General features: G+C 39.4%; 1 protein-coding gene across 2 annotated transcripts in view; it reads right to left on the bottom strand.

Annotated features, from left to right (window-relative positions):
* ME1 (malic enzyme 1) overlaps nucleotides 1-23,417 on the bottom strand; it is a 367,704-nt gene that overhangs the window by 165,646 nt on the left and 178,641 nt on the right. For both annotated transcript variants that reach the window (XM_050950148.1, XM_050950149.1), the window contains exon 6: nucleotides 3,781-3,884. In XM_050950148.1, coding sequence (XP_050806105.1) covers nucleotides 3,781-3,884 — 104 coding nt within the window. The remainder of the gene's footprint in view (nucleotides 1-3,780; nucleotides 3,885-23,417) is intronic.

Here is a 23,417-nt window from a genome sequence, read left to right as displayed (position 1 = left end):
AAGTTAATAAAATTATATTTGGACAGGAAATCTGGATAGTTAGCCACCCTCATTTGCAGAGTAGCTGTACTGTGGATTAAGCTTTTCTGTAATACATATCCAGTCTCTTGAGCTCCTTTTCTTTAGGAGTGGCTTTGGGATGAAACTGGAGGACTACCAGGAGGACTCCAAGTCAGGGAGTAGATGTGTGAAAAAATAATCAAAGTCCTTTGGATTAAATTGGTAGCATCTGTCCAATCTCTTGCTGCAGGTGGTATAGGGGTTGGAGTCTGCCAAACCATTTTCGATAGCTCCAACAAGGATTTGTTAATGGGAAGGGCAACCCTTCCTGGAACAGGGATTTGTAAAATATTGATGATACTGTGCAGATTTTCTTGAACAAGTTCCACCTATTCTCCTAAAGAAGAGGTCCTGTTTCTCATTAAGTCTAGGAAGCCCTCTAGAGATTGAGGACCAAGTTTCATCTGGAGATGAGGAAGAAGTGTGTGGAGGGACATCCAGGGGTGCTCAATATGGTTCAAACCTATGAGAGGAGAAACTGTCAGAGTAGCCTGGTGAGAGGTTTCGTGGACTGGAAAAGGGGACCGCCTTCTGGTATTAGATTCTGATGGAAGTCTCAAATCCCTTGGTATGGGCAACCACCAACATGGCCATGCAGAGTACTGCACAATTTGAGTGCCCATGTGGAGGGCACCATTTTGGGGCTTCCTTGTAGGAAAACCATCCACAGTCCTTAAAACTTGCATCTCTGTTATGACGTGTGATCTGAAAGACTGGGGTGGTGACATGTGCTTCTCAGATTCAGCTTGAAGAAGAAATGTATTATTTCTCAGGAAGTGGAGGGGTCATTCCTGTTGGGTTGGTGGAGCTTTTGATGTGGGAGACACACTGGGGTCTGTATACAGCAGTATGGGATGAAGAGGTCTAAATGCTGATGCAGTGCCAGCAGGGTTGAAGCCAACAGCATCAATGATGTTGAAGACTCCAGTGGTGCTGATCATGCTGGCAAAGCTGACCTCAGCAGAGTTGCTTATGGTGCTGGCTGCATTAGGTATGCTGAAAACACTGTTGGTGCCAATCATGACAGAAGTGTCTGCATTGACAGTGCCAGGTTCATTGATTGTACTAACAGGACCAACAGTGCCAAAGATCCATAGTGGTAAATACTACACCATTAATAGTAGTGGAGAGTCTGGTAAAGGGAGACATATAAGAGCCCTTGCAGCCATGAAGGTTTGATGAGTCAAGGCACTGAGACAGGTAAGTCCTCCATTAGGCTTGGAAGGATAAGATTTTTATTTATAAATGTTGATAAACAACTGTAGGTACATAAACCAATGAGAAAATATTTCTACCAATACAAATAAAAATTTACAAATAAGCAAAGTAATAAAAATGCTGCTTGGGAACTTATTAGAGTCCTACCTTAACATTTATAAAACATGTTGTGATCTCAGCATTAGTGGAGCTAGAGTAGGGGTAGCATTTTGATAGCTTTAACTTTTTTAATTTCAGTGCCTACTGTCTTTCAATAATTAATGTCTGACCTTCCCCCACCCCATACTTGCTCGCAACTGTGAAAATTTAAATAGATAAAAATAAAAAATGCTTAACAATAAACATATACATTATCTGTCAAAATTATATTTAAAAAAATCAGATTCTGCCAAGCCACCTATTGTCAGTGCTTGCACTGCTGCTGGAGCCAACAGTACTGAGATGGTTGGGATCATCTGTACGTCCAGGGTCCAGTAAAGAGAAAGGCACTGGACTTGATGGCTTCAGAGGAGCTTGAGTCAATGGTACTGTCTCTGACAGAGCCAGTGAGTGCTTATATTTACAATGTCTTGAACTGGTACCAGAAGACTTACAGGAAGACTCACTCAGTGAAGATCGAGATTTTGAGCATTAACAGTACTGTTAACAAGTTTTAGGTACGTAAACCCAAACGAACACTATATCTCCAACTGTTTAATAACCAGAAATTAATCTGGGTAAATTTCAGAAATCATTATTTGATAATTGAGAATTACAAAATTATATTCCAAATCTTAGTTATAAAAATCAATGACTAGGAAAAAAGAAAAAAAAAAGAGCTAAGTTAGGATAGGATAGGCCTGTATGCAGTGATTGATTAAGACAGGATCCTTGGAAGTTCATCCTGCTTTGGAAGGGCCTCAAATAAAGCACTGAGTCAGTCCATAACAGATGCAGTACATAGGAAGAAGATGCACCTTAGGCCCAAGATACCTCTTCTGAAGCCATTAGGTCACAATTACAGCATCAGAGGGAAAAGAAGAAAGGCAACAGCTGCACAAGCCCCAAGCTGGTATACATTGCTCATTTAGCTAGCTTTCTGGTTAGTTAAAGGGAAGTAGGGGGGCAACGTTTTGGTGGATCTGGATCCATTATAGACTTACATCCATTGCTGCCCATATATAGTACTTCAAGATCAAAATTTATATTTTTTAAAACATTCCTGTGAAAATTGTATAGAGTAAGGGTAGTTTTGCCACATGTCCTTTACTATTTACGTTATATAACAGTCAAAAACACCCACACTTGCTTGACAGGCTTCACCATGCTTACATTACTAAGCGTAGTATATGAGGATTTACTTGATAATAGTACATCAGCTTTACATAATATTTCACATGCTAATGGTAAACTACAAAAATCTTATGCACTGCAATTCAGCAAAATGTGCTGAATGACTCCACTAACCAACCAAGGGGCATTTAGCACAAACAACTAAAAACTTACTTTTTTTTCCCTTTGTAGGGCCCATGAAGACACACTAGCCAACACCTGCTGTGGTGCAATGCCCCTGTTTGTACCATGCAGTAAAATCACAACTAACACATTACCTTGTTGGAGCCAACAAAAAGTCTATAGGCGATTAGCTAAAGTTCCATTTTTTCGCTATATTGTCTGATCTCTGGCGGCTTTTGTTTGTTTGAATTAATTTAGTACACTTTCTGAGTGTCGATTGCAGGTACGGTTCAACAACAGAAATGAATATATCCTCTCTCCCCTGGATGGAGAGAGAAACTAATGTACGGAAACCCCAAAACATGTCTCCTGGGTTCAAGCTGAACAAGTTTGGGATAAAAAATCATTTTCCAAGACTGGATTGAATCAGTAAATTTGTACCCCAGTATTTCTCACACCTTAATTTATCTCTTTGAAACTATGACACCATATGCCAGAGGTCTGACAATCTTTCTACCGGGCCTCATTGCAGAAGCTCCTGGAGACACCCCTTTCTTTGCACGTGAGTACTCGACAGATTGTTCTACACCTTGCAAAAGCTGAATAGTTCTAAGATTTCAAATACACATTGTGCACTCTAGGCACAAGAAATAGACAAGCCTCAGAGTACAGCAGATCAGTTCAGATCTCATTATAGTTTCAAAGATTGAAATGAAGAGGTGGAGGAGTTGTTAGGCTGCAATCTAATGCCTCAATCGAAACCCTGAAAGACCAGAACTGGTTAGCATACCTCTAAAACTTACTTGAAATAAGGTTAGTAATTTTACAACAAAAATTTAATGAATTCACAATAACTCAGTACTTAAGACAAAGTTGACATAATGGATCAAATCTTAAAAATAATATAATAGGAAGTGAAAAACAAAACTCCAACAATTTCCCCATTTCCTTTCCACCCCCATTTTTAAAAAAAGCAACAAAAAACCCAGAAACGACTGGGATACTTTCTCCCCTAGACTGAAGTTCAATGGAATTCAGATGTGTGAATAAAACAAATATACTGCTTACCTGAAAGTCACAGCTTGCATGAATTCATCAAGAAGGTCATTATAAGCTTGACCCCTGACTCTTTTGTGCCTCAGTCCAATATATAAGGGATCTTTTAGCAACTCCTGTTAAAGAAAGTATGAACTATTAATAAAACAAATTACAGTTGTTTACAGTCTAATAAAAACAAGGAGAGAGAGAGAGAACACAATACAATGTTTAAGTATTAATGGAATAAATGGGGTATATATCCCTTTATCCATCAGCATATAAAGACTGAAGGACTCCAACAAAGAGAGTAAAGAAATACTCAACTGTATCATGTGGGAAATGGAATAAATCTGTGTCATTCCCAAGTGAAAAAGTAAAGGTTTAAGTCAGGTTTCACAATGTCTAGTACTGATGGAAATAAGTCAGGACCCTATTATAAACCACATTCTTTTTTTTTTTTAATACTACTTAGTTTAAAGAATAGCAAGGAGGCACATAAAAAGGCAAATATTGGTTTTCCTCATAACATTTGCTTTTCATATATCAAGGTTTCATACAGTGTTTTAGATTATAATGTAGGAGTACCAGCATGCACAGGATCCATTCCAGACAGTAACCATGTGCAGCCTTGCCCACTACTAAACTAAAATAAAACTGCGGTTTTGGATTATTCTTGTTCAACAAACAGTGTATTTCAGAGGCAGCATATCACATTTTATGTTCTGGTAGCTATGTTGTCATTAAAAAAAAAAAAAAAAGACCAAACTACCAGTAATACAGACTTGTATTTCCGTATTATTACAGATCTGTCACAGACTCTTGGCTCTTTAGTTTCTGTAAGAGGTATGATTTGTCTTGCTATGGCACCAGTCCATATAAACATGGTTTCAAGATGCTCAGTCCCGTCATTTGGATTCCTGGTATAAATTGAGTTCAAAAACTGTTAGCCAATCTGTGGCTGTGCCATCTGCCAGTAACTGCTTCTTTTTGATGCTTCTCCTGCTTTGGTTTTTAGATGAGCTAACACTAACTTTTTATGTTCACAAGTTCACTGCTTATTTTAGGCAAAAAGTAGCAAAATGTCACGGTCAAAACTTTCTAGAAAGAAAAAACTTGAGTCCTTATTCAGCTTTATAAAAAACTATGTTAAATCATTTCTCTTGCTATATGAAAAACTGCTTTAATACGCAAGAGAAAGATTCAGTTACAAGAAGCATTTATTTCTTTAACAAACTTGGTTATAGGAAATGTACATACTTTTTTAGATGTGTATCAAGATTTGGGTTTGGATAAATTATTCAGCCTATTTTTGACCAAAATTAATACATTTTGCTGCAGCAAAATATTTTGTCATACATCTATTCACAGCTAACTAATGAGGATGAGGTGTTTGAGGAACAGAGTACCTGCAACACAACTAACTTGGCAAATTCTTTTCCACTTCTTCTGATGTCAGTTCCATCTCAGACACTTGCACCCTACCCTGGTGTATCTGACTCCCTTTCTCATTCCCCCTATCAGTACCCCTCTGTTTGTTCTGTCCTGATCACCTTACTCTGTTCTTTCCTTTGTGACAGGTAACCTCCTTCACTTCATCAGCCTCAGCGTTTCTCTTTTGGGTGGTCGGGGGCCTAGAGTAAACCAGTCTGGCTCCAGAATATTTTTTTCTTCACTCTGGTTTTATTTCTCCTTATTTACATGGTGGGCCTCAGGATGGACCCTAGAAATTCTCTTAAGCAAAAACACTCCCCCGTCCCCAAACCCATAATGTAAACAGAAATACTTTTCCCTGCCCCCTCTACAGGGTATTACCCTACTATGCTGGCTCCTAGTTGCCAGTCCTCCCTCCAAACAGCTGTTACCTTAGTTTCTTTCCCTATAGGGAAGGGAGACAACCTTTCCTTCCTGCTGCTGCCATTACTCCTGCTGCAGCTTGTCTCCCATTTTTGTCCTCCTCTTTCCCATCAGAAGAAGGGTTTTTAAAGTTCACTGGTAGCCCTTAACTGGCCTCAGGTGTCTCCAGGTAACCTATGGTAAACTTTTTTCAGCTCATAGGGAACAGGGTCTTCACCATTCTAGGGCTGATATATTTGGCTTCCACCACTTTCTTATATTTGTCAGGATTGACTTTGTCATACGTTCTTTTGCCTCGAACCGATCTATGAGAAGTGCCAGGATGTTCGTCCACTCTGGTACTACAGGATATTTTAACACACCAATCTGAACACAACTGGGGTTTCGGCTCATCCTGATCTGCTGTGGTCGTATTACAACCTGGGGCCTTCTGTCGATAATGCTTTCATGCTGGGCACTGTGGGATTACCTGATCACAGCATCTGTTTTTGTGGGTCTTTGAGAGACTAATTTCAAATGCCTTTCTGAAATGTTGATGGAAACTGAATTATTTGGGGCTAGTTGATGCTATTTTGCACTGAAGTTGTGTAAAGGTCAGTTGGGTACCAGTTAAAAAAAATTATCATTACATTCAAAGGAAGCTCTTTTATTATCTGATAAAAGTTCAGTAGTTGAATGGCAGCCTCAAGGATCAAGAGGATGAGGAAATTATACAAATTACACAGAATTTATGCTACTTTGCTCAGTGCAGAAGGGAACAGATTAGTCATTGAACTAATCTTACCACCTGCATTCCATCCTCATTCTTCTTGACTTCACAGCAGCTTTTGACACTGTCAAACGCACCCTACATCTTGAATATCTGTTCTCCACTGGCATTCATACCTCTGTCTTATGACTCTCCGTCTTGTTGCTCCTTCAGTATGTTGTTTGGAGGGTTGTTGCTGGCCCCCTCTCCACTTTTCAGTGGGTATTGCCATAAGCTCCATCTTTGGTCCCCCGCTTCTCTTTCTACACTCTCCCTCTAGGTACTCAACTTCAGAAATAGCTGTGACTCCTGTCTATATGCTGACGACTCAAATCTCTCTCTCTACTGACAAGCTGTCTTCCTCAGTCCAATCCAGCATTTCAGTCTGTCTTTCTGATACCTGTTTTTGTGGATGTCAAGTCAACATCTCAAATTCATATGGCCAAAACAGAGTTCTTGATCTTTTCTGTCAAAGCCCTTTCTTCTCCCACTTTTCTCTATCACTTTCGACTACTCTACCACCCTTCCCAGTGATCCAAGCCTATAATTTGGGTGCCATTTTTGACTCAGCCTTCTCTAGACCCACACATTCAGACAACGTCTAAATCTTGTTGCTTCTTCTTACACAGTTCTAAGATAAGGACTTTCCTTTGCTTACACAGCTAAAACTCTTATCCAAGTCTGCAACATTTTGTGTTTTGACTGTGGCAAGACCTTCTTTCTGACCTTAACTACTGCAACCTTCCTCCCTTCAAGTCCATTTAAAATCTGCTGCCAAGAACATCTTCCTAGTTCATCACTCTAACCACATCAATCCCCTTATTTCAATCCATTCACTGGCTCCCTCTTTGCCTTTGCATCAAACACAAGTTTATTGTTTTTATCTTTTAAGGCCCATCACAGCTTATCTAGTCCCACTCTATCTACCAAATTTAGAAACTTATGATACCAGCCTCCACCTTAATTCTGCCAACATTCCCAGTCCTTACCACCTGTTACAAGATTGTTCTCTCTCCCTGTCTCTCTCTATAAATAGTTAATAGATAAAGTGCCCACAGATGGTGCTCAAGAATATTCAGTATAGTTCTTTGGTTCTGTAAGACTGATACAACTTGTTGCTGTTATTGTACATGGCTTCTTGTGTGAGCTCTTTACATGGAACCTCTTTACATGGAATTCTTACCATTACTCGCAAGTCATCTTCTCCCTAAAATCATTCCTGAAGACACTCTGTTGTGTTACCTAAAGAACACACCTTGCTGATCACAGCCAGGCAGGTGATGAGCTGTGACTGTTCCTCTTTCCCTTCTCCCTCAATCTTACTAATGTTCCCATACTTTGCCTTATCTCTAGCCTAATTAAAAAACAAAACACAAAGAAATAAAACCCAAACAATAAAGTCATGTAACTAACAAGGTTACACTAATTCTTCACCATACTCATTTGCTTGTATTATAACCCCATTCCTTGACTTCTATCTGTTTTGTCTCTCAAGATTGTAAAAGACACCCCTCTCCCCAGGAAAAGGATTTTTTCATATTTATGTTTGTACAGCCCAGTAGAGCCCTAATCTTGATAGAAGTCTTTGGGCATGACCATAATAAAAACATTTTTTTACTATCAATAACAACAACATATTGTGAATAAAAGCTTTTAAGTATGAATTGAGATCTACAATCTCAAAACAATTTTGATAGCTAGATAGATGAGTTTACCAGAAAAATCAGATCGCATTGCCAGCATATTAAGTGATGGCTTAATTTAATATAATAGATGTGACTTCTCATTTAAGAGAAATCTCAAGGAAAAACACCACCACAGATTCAAAAACAAGGAACCGCATGATTAGGTTTGGAAGGATACATTTTTTTATTGGCAAATGTCAGTAAACAGAGATTTCCCTATACACACACAAACTGAAAAAATTTTCCATCAATAATAACTGAAATGTATAGATGGGTAAAGTAAAAAAAATGCTGCTTGAGAACTTCTTCAGAGTTTGGTTTTAAGGGTATTTGCTTTATATATTTTGAAATGTGATGTTCACAATTTGTGTTTTAATGTTTAAGCTTTAACTTTTTGAAAGGCAAGGTTTACTGTCATTAAATAATTTTCTGATCCCCCTATTGACTATTATTTCCTGGGTGTCTGGCTGATGATTCTTGCCCACATGCTCAGGATTTAGCTGATCGCTATATTTGGGGTCGGGAAGGAATTTTCCTCCAGGGGAGATTAGCAGGAGGCCCTGGGGGGTTTTTGCCTTTCTCTGCAGCGTGGGGCACGGGTCACTTGCTGGAGGATTCTCTGCACCCTGAAGTCTTTAAACCACAAGCTGAACACTTCAATAACTCAGATGTAGGTCAGGGATTTGTTATAGGAGTGGGTGGGCGAGATTCTGTGGCCTGCGTTGTACAGGAGGTCAGACTGATAATCATAATGGTCCCTTCTGACCTTAAAGTCTATGAGTCTATCCTCCAATAATTTCCTAAAACCATATAAATGTAAATGGATAAATATTGAAAAAAATGCTTAAAAATAAACAATCATACATGTCAAAATTATAAAAAACTGAACTCCGACAAGCCTATGTAACAAGCTTATAATTCATAAACATTACCACAGTGACAAAAATGAACACTGCATATGCAGAATAAAGACAACATAACACTATTAATATCTAGGCTTATAAAAACTGAATAGGAAAATAATTTCTCCATATTACATCAAATAGTAATAAACCATACCTATTAGTTAAACTAGCTTAGATAATCCCAAATGGTTAGTTTGTAATTCTAATAGTGCTCAGAGTCAGTTTTAAGTATATGCTGCTACTTCCACTATAAATCAGTGTTTCCAGTATTTTACCCATAGGTATTCAATTACACTGAGAATGTGTATCTTCAGTTGATGAGTTCTCAGATTTAATCAGTTATTAAGCATTGATTAAATGAACTTCTAACTACTGTGCACCATTATTTACAGAGGAGATTTTTCCTACTTACTATACAGTCAACACACTTTATTTGAAAAACTTGTTATTTGCCTTAAATAACTTTATCTCAATATTTGAAGTATTCTAGGAGCATGTTTAACTGCTTTGCGCAACTGAAGCCTATGTAAATTTGCTGCAGAATGCTGCACAGTATTTTTAAAGTGGTGTAGGAAGTGCTCTGCCTCTGCCGCATTCTATTAAGACCACTGCTGCTTTATTTATTTATTTTTTTTTAAAGAGCAGAAATACTCACTGAAGACTACGATATTTGCATAATCATGATATGCACAAAACACAATATATAGAATTCACACTATGGACTCAATCATGGATTTGCAACAAGCTTAACACAAGGGACAGAGTGTTTTTGCACTGCGCTTGTAGAGTCTGGAAGAGTGTCTTCCTGTCAGTCCCTCTGCTGCTCCCAAGAGGTCAAAACGGTGCCAGGTCTATAGCCAGCACAGCACTAGTTCCCTAGCATGTAGATGCAGCTGCACTGACATGCGGTAGGTGGTGAAGCTTTGGTTCCACCCGTTCTCAACCCTCCAATTATCCTACATGATAGGGGGGGCATAGTGGCTCTCCAGATTGTGTTTCCTCTCCCAGGTTAATAGCTGTGTGCCTCCTTATAGCCCTGCACCACCATGTCTGCCAGGCCACAACGTGGCCCTATATAGTTAATCAGCATGTGTAGTTTATCCCATTTCAAAATTTCAGTAACTCATATGCCTCATCCTTCCCCACCACCAGCATGCATTATGATTGGCAATGTTTTAAGATATCTACTGAAGGAAAATACTTTTTTCCAAAATCAGTTACGTTTGTTCTATCCAGAGCTCTGCAAAAAAGTTTATTTTTTCATGTCTCTAATATTTAAATTGTCAAACCAAGTTAAATGAAGTGTTTCAAAATATTTCATAGCCAGATTGAGACAATTTGCCAGGTTCTTCAGATTGAAGCCAACTTTTGCTGAACTATAAATCCCATGAAAATCAAGATATACAGCATAAATGCTGACAAATCCTTAATTGTGTAGTTAAGCTTTAGTGCAGCCTTCAGACACTGTTTTCAAGCTCCCTTTGCTCCCTCACCACCACTGTATCTGGTACACTTGCTGGTGTCCACAGACCAATAACTAATGTAAGGGAAACAACAAATAGTGTCAGCCTAATCATGCTTGTATGATCACAACCAACACACACGCTCCCCTTTGCAGAATGTTATAGAGGCACTCTTAAAAATGTAATTAACTTTATGTCCACAGGGCTCTTTAGGGTTTTCAGTTTGGGTAGAGTCTTATAAGCACAGGCAGTTAAATTCAGCAATACATCTTGGTTGAAAGCCTGTACAACTTTTCTGAGAGCTTGAAATTCTTTTACAGCTCAGTGCATACTTCTTCACAGAAGTGTTACAGTTCAGCAAGGAACAACCAAAAAGTTCCTTTAAAGTCCTGTTTGGAGTAATGTATGGCGAAATACAGATAGGAGAGAAAATAATTAAGCATTCAACAACTGAAAAGAACAGTGGTCATTTCTAAGCTGTGAATGGCAAACTATTGTGCAACTTCTCTTTTTCAAAAAGGCACTAAAGAATAAATAAGCTGCTTAAGCACATTATCCTGTTATTCAGGTCACAACAGTGCAAACTAGATCAGAGGGCTTTTTTTAAACTGTTCACACATTTTGAGAGATTAACATATTTACCACTGACTATTTCATGGCTTTCAAAGCCAATTACTGAAAAGAAAATTCTATACTACAATCAAATATGTCAAGCCATGATTACTGGATCCTTTTCCTCAAGTGAACAAAAGAAACTTGAATAACAAACTTCTTGTAGAATTTAAACCTTTTTAATGTTCTTTTGGAGATTTAATCTTCTTCAAACTATAACTCACCTTTCTCTGGTTAACAGATTTGTTGCGTATGTTAAATAATATTTAACAAAAACTTGAACATGTCTATTTTACACACTAGTGCTTTAATGAAAAAAACTACACAGAAGATATAAAACACATTCATACTTAGAAATGCAACAAGTTCAAACTTTATCCTTGTAAACTTTTTCCCCTAAAAGGGCTTAATTGAGATTTTTTCACTTGAAAGATCACATAGATCTACTTAGAATTAGCTGTGTAAAATAACAAAGGGTTCTTTGAAGCACCTCCTGAACATATTAAAACTGTAATGATCTCTGACGTTGTTTAAAAAAAAAAAGGCAACTCATTTATATTACTTGTACATACTTAGAGCTAAGAGATCAGCAAGTCATCAAAGTTCAAGAAAGGCCTGAGCTCTACACCTGGTTTCAATTTAGCTTCAGGAGCCAAGCCAATAACACAGTAGATTACACAATTGGTGTATTTCATCATCAGGGAATGAACATGCTGAAATACCATCTCTAGCTATGAACAATATATGACTTCAGGTTGATTTTATTGAGTTGCTGTGTCACTGAATGCCGTAGTGTATGTGTAATCCACCATTTCTGTGCCATGTATCTCCCAGACCAGGAACAATAGACAATTGTTAAATCTTGATGGTCATCCATTCAAATAGGAGCATCTTAGGACAACAGGCTTGCTGAAGTTAGGAGAACCAGTTTTCTCCAACTTTTGCGCAAAGGGCTGAGGTTTGAAGGAGTAGAATTTTTCAAAAAACAACAAAGATCACTGGGTTTTAAAAACTAGAGTCTGAGAGACTCAAGCGGGAGTGGGGGGAAGAGAAGTCAGAGGAAGGACTCACAAGAGGAACAAAGACACAAACTTTTGGAAGGAGAGAGTAAATTTCTGATGGCGAGAACAGCCAAAGTCCAAGGAAGCTGGCTAGAGAAGAGAGAGGACAGACTCCATGACTGGGAAGAAAAGCCTGACCTGGAGAAGTGGAGTCCCAGAATGGGGAGCTGGAGCCCAGAAAGATACAGTCTCAGTTCTGGAGAACACTCCAGAACGGTGAGGAAAGCAAGGCAATGGCATATGGACATCTTATTGTTTTTGTCTGGTTTTGTATATTTCTTGCAGTACCTAAAGTAAAAAGTGACTGATTTTGAAAGCTTTGTAAAGCCTTTGTGTTAAGTCCTTCAGCTATCGCATGTCCCTGAAAAAGTAAACTGTACACCAGAGTAACCATAAGGTTGGCGTTCTGGGAAAGGTGTGCTCAGGAGTCTGGGGGAGCTGACACTAGTCACAGGGCCTAAGGAGTTGGACCATGGGGTCAAACACTCAGGAGGGAATGTGAGACAGCAAACAGCCTCCCTGGAAAATCAGCAGCATAGGATCCACTCCTACAACATACTGAGCATCTCCACTCATATTGAACTCAGAGGAGAGTTCTCAGAATTAGTGCTCAGTGAATAACTGATTTTTTCATTCAATGGCCAAACCAAAAACCAAAACGGATATTTTTCAGTTTTTATCACCAAAATAAAAACAAAAGAAAATTTTTCAGGTTGAATCAACATTTTCAAAACAAAATGGTTCATTTTGAAATTAAATGTCAAAATGGCTCATTTAGATAATGTCAAATCAAATCATTTTAATTTTTTCTAATTTTCCCCCCTAATTTTTTAAGTAACCAAAACAATTCACCAAATTTGACTTGAATTTGTAAATAGTTTTGGTCTCCCTGAAACTGCATTTTTTGGTGAATTCATTGTTCTCCAATTTTTTTTTATTTATTTATTTATTTTTTTTACCAGCTCTAGTCAGAATCCCTCAGGTGTTATTCAGTATTGCAGAATTGCACCCTTAGGCCATATCTACTGTACAACCACTATAGTGGCATAGCTAAGACACTTCAGCTATGGCATCACAGTGCTGCAGTGTAGATGCTACCTACATTGATGAAAGCAATTTTCTATCAATGTATTTAATTCATCTCTCTGAGAGGCATTAGCTACATCCAAGAGGAATTCTTCCATTAACCTAGCCACATCTACACCAGAGGTTAGGTCAACCTAACTATGGCACTTAGGGCACAAAACGTGTCATAGATCTGAACAATGTAGCTAAAGCAATCTAATGTTTATGTGTGGACCAGATCTTAGAGAAGGCGTTAAAAAAATGATGGGTGTGCTGCAGATCAAAGGAGTATAGCACTTTAATTGGAAAAAAATCCTCTTTCTATAATCTCAGTTTCTTGATTCTTTATTTCTGAAATAAATTGTTTTCAACAACAACAACAGGTGTTGGGAATACACACGACACCTGATCATCCTGAAATATGAGGAGTCATCTTTCCAGTATTTCAAATCTGTAAATTTGAAGTGATTATGCAATACAGGTTTCTTTTGTAGAGCGCATCCCAAACAAACGACCACACAGTATTTTACAGATTTAAAGAGACTCTGTCAAAATGAAAATCATATTCTCACCATTAGTAGAGATAGGGTAGAAATTAGAGCTGGTCATAAAACAGGAAATTCCACTATTTTGAAGTTTGTTTTTCTTCTGAATTGCAACAAAATGCTGAAATTCCAAAATACACTGTAGATTGAAAATTCTGAAAAATTTTGATGTAGAGTTAAATGTTTTGATGTTAAAACATTTCATTTCAATAATGTTGAAACATGATAATGTCATATAAAATATTAAATACAGATTAAATATAATAAACATTTTAATATAATATAAAAGTCTTAAATGAATCAAAATCGTAGTCTAACTGAAACATTTTCACCTTATCAAAACAAAACAAGAAAATATAAATGATTTATTTTGATTTTTTTCCTTTCAGAATTTTGTTGAAACAGCCATGCTCCTGCAGAGCATTTTACTTTTAATGGAACTGCACACTGCGATGGAAAACAGTTCCATCAAAAAATTTTCAAGTACATTTTAAATGCAGTTAATTTCTTTTTTAATGTTAGCAGTAAGACTTTGCCTTGCACATTATTGGAAAAATGTCATTTCTATGGAATTGTGGCATGGTAAAATATGGACTCTCCTTCTGTTAGAAAAGCTTTCACACCAAGTGCATGCACAAGAGAAGTGCCAAAAAGACTACATGTAATTAGAACTTTGGTCACTCTTTTTAATATAGTCAGAGGAGGAGAAATCCCCAGCCAGTAAGCCAGAATCTTTAGTCAGGTTCTTTGAATATTAACCTGATCCTGAATAAGTAATAAGTAACATGCAACATAGTTGCATTAATATTTTATTGTAACTTTGTCTTGATAAAAAGTTTTTTTTTTTTCTGAGTAGCTCTAGTAGAAAGGGAAGGATGGATCCAAACCTCTCAAACTTGGAGGAAATATAAATTTGAATCCAGATTTACTTCTTTGCTCATAACCATCTCTTGTTACTAGTAATGTAAGAGTCTTATAAAATGAAATAATGTTTACAAATGTAATTTATATTTTTCCATATATGCTGTTTGATTCATTATATACTTTACTGGGCAGTTAAGTTCTATTGGTAAGGTTAATTTTCTACCTGCATTCATTTTACTTTCTGTTTCACAACCATTAATCTGTTGTATATCAATTTTCTACCCTTTATGAACTGTTAACAATGGTAAAATATTTTCATTTAGATCAGTCAAAATGTAAAAAATCAGCTCAATTCGATGGGAGGTGCACATCCTCGCTGAGGTCCAGGGAGACCGGTCCAGACTCAACTACACCCCCATGGGGACAGGAGTCAATGGGACCTTGGGAGGATGCGGCTGTGGCACGGCTTGTCCCACCAGACTTGTGGACGCCGCCGGCCTTTTAAGGTCCTGGTGGGGTGATTGGCCCCTCACCGGCCTCTTCTTTTTTGCGGGCACCAGCGAAGGAGATCAATGTCACCTGGAGGCCAATTTTCTATGTCCCGAATTTCTCCAGTGCCGGGACTTAAGAGTTCTTAGACCGGGCCTCCTCTCCTGCTAATGGTGCCGGAGTGCTGCGCACCGAGGATGAGGTGCTGGGCACCAGGTCGGCAGGCTCGGGGTCCGAGAGTGGCATAAGGTCACCTACATCAGGAGCACTCTAAGTTTCTACTCTCCATCCTTAAGAGTCCTGGGACGAAATCCCTTGCAGATACTGCACCGGTCTCTTTGGTGGCTCTCCTCGAGGCACCACAAGCAGGAAGAGTGCGGGTCACTCTTCGGCATAAACTTCCTGCAGTCCATGCAGAGTTTAAACCCTGGGGATCCGGGACAGTGCAACGATTACAGGGGTGGGGGGGAAGCCCCCCCAACAGCTATTAACTATCTTACAACTAATACCAACTCTAAACTATGAGAAAAATGAACTATATACACTTAATAGAGACACTGCTAGGCTTGCTGCTAGAGTGAGCAAAGTTCCAGCTAGCCATCACCAGCGGTAAGAAGGAACTGAGGGGGTGAATGGTCGGCGGCCCCTTATATAGGGCACCATGGAGGCGCCACTCCAGGGGGCGCACAGGCTGATCCTACGGCGCTGTTAGGGGAAAATCTTCCGGCTGGCATGCACACAGTGCGCGTACACCTGCATGGAATGGACATGAACAATCACTCAAAGAACCATCATTTTTCCATCTGTGACTTCGAAAACACCATTATAACCTATGTCAACATGGGCAAAATTCTAGGCCTGTGTTATGCAGGAGCTCAGACTAAATGATCATAACAATCCCTTCTAGCCATAAAATCTATGAATATATAACATTTATTAAAATAAAATTGTGCCTGAAGTGAAAATGATTTCCACAGAAAGAGACAAAACACTGAATAATGTAATATATTTTTATTTTGCATGGTTAAAATAGTGTTTCAAAACAAATCTACAGTAAATAGTTTGACATTTTAAAACACTGATACAATGAAAAGTGGATTGTGACTGATGGAGGGAAATAATTATGTAAATCAAAAATAATTTTCTTTCTATGGCTAGTATCAGACTATTTTATTTTTTCCAGATCTCAGGTGGACTCTCTTCAAAGCCAGACTTGATTTGTCCAACTATGCTTGTTCTTTCCTTTTATTATGCATCTTATCTTTTAATCAGTTTGACCTTTAAGCCTTTTTTGTTTGCCTTCTGCTCACTAACTTCTTAATCTGAAAAGGAACTAAAGGTTATAGCTCTCACTAGACAAACTCTCCCGGGTCGTCCTCATTTCCGTTCATTCACTTTTTTTTCCTATACTTTTTACTTTCATTCTCTATCCCTCTCTTTGGTTAATACTACTTCATCTAATCCTTCTGCATCCTTTCCCCTTCCATACATATTAATTCACATGTGCAATCTTCTGAACCCTGCCCATTCTGGGAGTTCTTACTCTGCTGAACAAGAAGCCAGATTTTCAACTGATCTAAATTGGCATAGCTCTAATGAGTCAATGAACCGACAATTATTTACTCTAACTGAAGACATAGCTACAAATTTATAACAATAGGTCATTGCAAACATCTCCAGATACATGTAAAATTTCTAACAAACTTCAAATATCAATTTTAACTTTTCCCCCCTGCAATAAACTTCACCCTAGAGTCAAACAAATATATTGACCTGTGCCACTTGTTTCCACTGCTACCCGAAAGGAAAGAGCTGGGAAAGCAGCTGAGCTTTGAACCATGTTTTAAAATTCAATAGATTCTGAGATTTATCAGACTAAATGGGAAAGGGACCAGACATGAGAGCCCTTAACTGAAACAAAACTGCCAATAGGTATTCAGACATGGAGAAATGCTGGTAATAAGATACATTATTCACTAGGCTTTGTCAATACCTTATAGAATTGAGTTAGGAGTGAGTACCATAAATAAGGTTACCAGGTGTCCAGTTTTCGACCAGAACACCCGGTCAGAAAGGGACCCTGGAGGCTCCGGTCAGCACTGCTGACTGGGCCATTAAAAGTCTGGTTGGCAGTGCAGCGGGGCTAAGGCAGGCTCCCTACCTGGCTCTGCATAGCTCCCTGGAAGCAGCAACATGTCACTTGGCTCTTAGGTAGAGGCACAACCAGGGGGCCTCCGCATGCTGCCCCCAACTCAAGCACTGGTTCCGCAGCTCCCATTGGCTATGAACCACGGCCAATGGGAGCTGTGAGGGCAGCGTCTACAAACAGGGGCAGTGCGCAGATTCACCTTGCTGCCACCACACCTAGGAGCCAAGGGACATGTCACCACTTTCAGGGAGCTACCCAAGGTAAGCGCTGCCCAGAGCCCGCACTCCTCATCTGCTCCCAAGCCTAACCTTCTGCCACAGCCCTGAGCCCCCTCCCACTCCCAAACTCCGTCCCAGAGCAAGTGAGTGAAGGTGGGGGAGCACAAGCAACAGAGGGAGGGGGGATGGAGTGAGCGGGGGATGGGGCTTCAGGGAAGGGACGGGACAGGGGCAAAGATGCAAGGAAGGGGACAGGGCAAGGATGTTCAGTTTAGTCTGAATTTGTAGTGCCAGTTGTGCATTGCTCATATGCAGGGCTGCCCAGAGGATACAGGGGGTCTGGGGCAAAGCAATTTTAGGGGCCCCCTCCCTTAAAAAAAAAGTTGCAATACTATAGAATACTTTATTCTTGTGGGGGCCCCTCCTGGGCCCAGGGCTTGGGGCAAGTTGCCCCACTTGCCCCCCGCCCTCAGGCAGCCCTGCTCATATGGAGAAAAGTAAGTGCTTTCCTCATTACTGTATGCAGATACTATATTTTAAATGCACTGTAGTTCTAAAAAGCACTCTTAGAAATTCATGGGTTTTCAATATTGGCAGAGTGGAATACTGAACTAGCAGCAATCCCAAGGAAATGCACAGAAGATTGTGCGAACACTGGGATCTGTGTGCAGAAAAGATTAGGTACAGGACTCTTAAGTGCCTTGTGCAAAGAATTTAAACATTAAAAGACAACTGTATTAAATAGTGACTGCAATATGTTGCACTACAGTAAATGTTTTGCTAAGATCAGGAGGAGATTTTACTAGCTAAAATGAAATTGTTCTTTTCCCAGTTCCATACTGGCATGCTACGTATATTAACGTGCTTCTTCTGAATAGAGAGCTCTTTTTAGTCTGTGCTTAACATCGACAATAAAAAGTTACCATTCAGATCACAGTTTTTTAATATTACAAAGTTATTTAGCAGCTTAGAAAAGAGAAAGAAAGGTCTATTTTCTCATACAGTATTGCCAAAATATTTTTTTTTTTCAAAACAGTACACATAAAGAGAGAAAGCAGCCAGAAGGTCAGTGTTCTACATGACTTGTGTCAATCTGAAAAGTAACTGCACCCTACGTGCAATAGAGAAGACTGTACCACTATGGTGCATAGTTGGATAACCTACAGAGCTACAGGCTGTGTCATATTAGTGTGTATTAAGTGGACACTGAATCAAGGCATCTGGCATAATTATATGACAGTTGCCATCTGTGGTGTATGACAAAGCTCATGCAGAGTGTCTATGCATTTCCATCTTTCTACAGGAGCCTGCAAAAATTTGTAGGAATCAAACAAGACCTCCGAAGTACTCTGAAAAAATCCTGAACTATTCCAAACAATAGTGTGAATAAAATATTTTTAACCTTAAGGCACCATATAGGTCATATTTGCTAAATTGTCCCTTCCCCAAAATCAAGTTGGTATATCCAGGACTCTTTTTTATAAACACAATTGTGTGACTGCAAATGTACCATATATGGCCATTTGTGCAAAGACATAACACATCTCTCTGTGCTACATACAGCCAACATTTTGCATCTTCCGATTCCTTAGCTTGACCACCTATGATTTTAAGAGCAAAACCCTCCCAGGGTCTCTGCCGAACTTGACCTCGTGGGAATTCCTTTCCAACCTCAAATATGGCAATCAGATGCATCCTGAGCATGTGGCCATTTGGGAGACCGGGGAGCAGGACCAGCATGTAGCAGTATGAGGCCAGAAAAGTCTGACACATGGTCTTAGAAGTAATAGCAGGAGCCTTGCAAGAAGAGGTCACTGGTATAGAAGTCTCACAAGCCATGCAGATGCAGAACTACCTAATTCTTGTGTGCCTTCGGAGTAGTGTGACAGAAAAATGTAGCCAACATGGGTAGCTCCTTAGCTCTGCAAGTTGGAGCTTCATTCCTGTACCACTTAGCAGCCTCACTTGACAGCTACCTCCTTTTGGAAGCCTCTCCCAGCTTCCTCCAGACTCCTGTCTCATGTCTACAAAGACAGATTTCAGAGTAGCAGCCATGTTAGTCTGTATCCACAAAAAGAACAGGCGTACTTGTGGCAACTTAGAGACTAACAAATTTATTTCAGCATAAGGTGCCACAAGTCTTTTTTCAGTCTACAAAGACTCTCCTTTTGCCAATCTGATAAACCCCACGAAGCTCAGCTTTCCACTGGTAAAGCTTTCATAACAGCCCTATAAAGCTTTCCTTCTCTGCCTTAAAGACAGCACTTCAACCCGCTTTACCACTGCATTTTGCTCCTCTATTTTAGGAGCCACAACAAGTTATTAAATAATTTTGTAATAGAATAACATTGCCACATAATTCCCATTTTGCCATAGAATTTAGGGAATCTCTGGTGCATAAATCAGGAGGCAAGGAGGAATTTGCTGCATTCATTAGATATAGTATGTGTTGTAGCATACGGACCCAAAGTCATATCTAATGGAGTAACTAGTGAGATGAAAGAGGCATATTTAAATCTTTGATTTTGAACAAATAGTAAAAGACAAATATGTTACATTCTGTTTGGGAAGCTCAGAGAAATCTCCTAATTATATCTTTCTACAACAATAGGGATAATGCCACTTCTACAAACACCTGTAATTTCAGTTGGAACGTGGAACATATAAAAAATGGTGGTGTCAGAGCAACATTTCATCAGGCACAATTTTAGGAAGTATGACACCTTTATACATTCAAACCGAAAATAAATGGTTGTCTATATGCCAATGGCATTTCTTATAAAATTTAATCATATAATCACTGAGCAAACAATAGACAAAGACTTTGACAGAGTATGTGACTATAACAAATTGTTTCTGTATAAATAATATAAAACAGTATTTAAGCACACAAGGAATAGTAAAAAAGGAAAGAAATCTGATCATTTTAATTGTTAGTTAATCAAACACTTATCACACCACCCAATACAACAATAAGTCCCATACAGAAATTGTCCTCTTCCTTCTATCACAGCTGTTAAATAAAGCCCACACGAGGATGACGCTAATCATTAAACCTTCTACATCAATGGGTCATCAGAAGGAGTACAAGTAGTTACAGACTGTCACATTCCTCCAGCCTGAACTGCAACCTACTGAGCGAGAGATCTAAATCTTTGTCTCCCATGACACATCATACAGCTTGTTTGGCTATACCGAAAGTAGTGCAGGAGTCATTTGACATGGGTTTAATCAGGCAGCAACTTTATTATTAGATGTCTGGGACAATCTGGCAGATAAAAAAACGAGTACAGTGCAGGTAACCCCATGTTTTTTTCTGTAATTACCCAGGGGCTTTTACCAGCTCCCTCTCTTTTTTCCACCCAGGTGCCTCCAGCAAATTTATTGCTGGGACCTTACCATCCACTCCCCTCATAGGAGGGTTAAGGTGGGTTATAAGAATGGGGGGTTGATTCCCGTCATACCAATCATAGGAGTCCTCAACAGCTCCTCATTCGTTCCTCTAACAAAAACCTTTTTTAAGTCCTTTTGCAAGCCATTTATCCGGTCACTGTATACCTTTCCTATGGAGTACCCGCACTGGACATCCACCACAAGGAGGCGCCAGCAATCTGCTTCAGACTGTTCCATGTAAAAGGGAGGCTTCACGCTAGGGTTGCCAATTCTAAGTCAAGCTATTCTGGGAGATTTTTTTCCCCATCATGATGTAATGTCATTTTCTTAAAATATCCTATTAAAATCTCCCTGGTTGCCTTCAACAGTCACCAGGACATGGGTGCCGACTCTGGGAGACTCCAGGACAATCCTGGAGGGTTGGCAACCCTACTTCAGGCCCAGGGCTGCCCCTTTAAAATCCTGCATTCCTAGCGGATGAATCAGCAACCATACTGACCCTTTTGCAGCAGTTATCATCTCCCTCCCCTCCCCAGCCAGAAAGCACTATTCCCATGCTTAAAGGTGCAGGGCCGTTGATTGCAACAAATCCTCAATGCCAGCTCAAAGCAAAATTTTAAAGTCTTCAGTAATAAATTGAGATTTGGAAATAAAAATACTTCTTATTCTAAAATGCTTCTGCTCCACTGAAGAACAGCTGCTTTCTGAGCAATAGCAACTTTTAATCCATCGGTAGCTTGGGATAATAGCTGAACAGCAATATGCTTCAAGCTTCTGCCAGCACTTAGATTCTAAAATGTTTTTCAAACCATAGTATATTTGTATTCACGTAAAATTAATTTTATAAGTAACACATAAGGAAAAGATTATAAGAGAGTCCTTTCCGCTGGCACATCAGAAAAAGGCACACACAGGATTAAAATATTTCAAAACACAAAATTGCCAATTTTCACTTTGCAAATCTGTGCATATTTTTAAATGAAATTTGGAACACATGTGAATTTGCCCTAAAGGAAAATGTTACGAACCTTATATTGTTAAAAAAAATACAAAAGCCTTGCACTTGTGATAGGGGTTTAAATTTGGGGAAAATAAATATTAATACTCTTAAATCTCCACCCACAAACTCAACTCCACTCACTGTAGACAGACGCCCCTGAGCTTTAGTTGGCTATGCCTGACCTCACCTCTGTAAAGGTTAGATGCTCCTCAGTGGGCGCTTAGATTCTCACTCATGTGCCTTGCCCTCAGCGAAGCTTGATCTCCCAATTATTATATTTATTTTATTGCAGTATAGCCTAGAACCCAGGACTGCACTAACGTAGGCACTGTACACACACGTAACAAAGATTTATTCTTGGTTGAGCTTAGATACTCTGCTGGGCTCTCAGGGCCTCTTGGGGAGGCTCCTGGTGGCCCCATGAGAAAAAAAAATATGAAAATACCTAATATGTCTTTATAAATTAGTTTCCTCTCATCTGAATCCACAAATACTAAAATGAATTAAACATAATTGTATGGCTGTTGAATGGTATCACTGCGGAGTAGAGTGATGTTTAATTATGCAACTCTAAAATGCTTGGTTTTCAGGTAATTACAACATCCCTGGAATTATTTTACCCATAAGTTACTGGAATATGCTCTTAACCTTAACTTCATCTTAAAATGCTTTTGTTTATGAATACATAAAAATGTGTGTATCTCATATGGTCAAAAACTTATAACCATCATTTAGCTCATCTTGCTTATTCAATCTTTGCATTTCTGTTATCAATACGCAAGTACAGTGTGTGTCACAGTTTAGGCAAATGCACCAGTATTTCCTCTCAGTGGTCCACCACGGGCTCCCACTCTCAGGCTTTCAGCTTTCCAGCCATTGCCTTTCTTAGATGGAGACCTGTGTCTCCCTTCTGAGTACAGTATTTCCTGGCTGCACCATTTCCTGTCTTCTCTGTGTTATTCCCAGAAGAGAATGTTTGCTTCCTCTTCACAGTCAGTTATAACAGGTGTAATTGCTATACTTAGAAGGTACCACACAGCTCTTTTGTATGCAAGCGTATTTTATTAAGGTAAAAGTACTACAGAGAAAATACATTAAAAACAATAAAAGAACCTACATGCACGCTAATAAGACATCGTCCAACTCCTAACATAGGCTCTGGCGGAGTAATCCTTCAACCCTCACTCAAGGGATCTCTTCTGTGGTCACAAGTTCATCAAAGGCCTGGTCTACACTACACGTTTAAACCGATTTTAGCAGCGTTAAACCGATTTAACGCTGTACCCATCCACACTATGAGGCCCTTTATATCGATATAAAGGGCTCTTTAAATTGGTTTCTGTACTCCTCCCCAATGAGAGGAGTAGCGCTAAAATCGGTATTACCATATCGGATTAGGGTTAGTGTGGCCGCAAATCGACGGTATTGGCCTCCGGGCGGTATCCCACAGTGCACCACTGTGACCGCTCTGGACAGCAATCTCAGCTCGGATGCAGTGGCCAGGTAAACAGGAAAAGCCCCACGAAATTTTGATTTTCATTTCCTGTTTGCCCAGCGTGGAGCTCTGATCAGCACAGGTAGCAATGCAGTCCCAAATCCAAAAAGAGCTCCAGCAT

This window comes from Gopherus flavomarginatus, chromosome 4, assembly GCF_025201925.1.
Source record: "Gopherus flavomarginatus isolate rGopFla2 chromosome 4, rGopFla2.mat.asm, whole genome shotgun sequence".
NCBI lineage: Eukaryota > Metazoa > Chordata > Testudines > Testudinidae > Gopherus > Gopherus flavomarginatus.
This window is presented reverse-complemented; position numbering and strand designations above follow the sequence as displayed.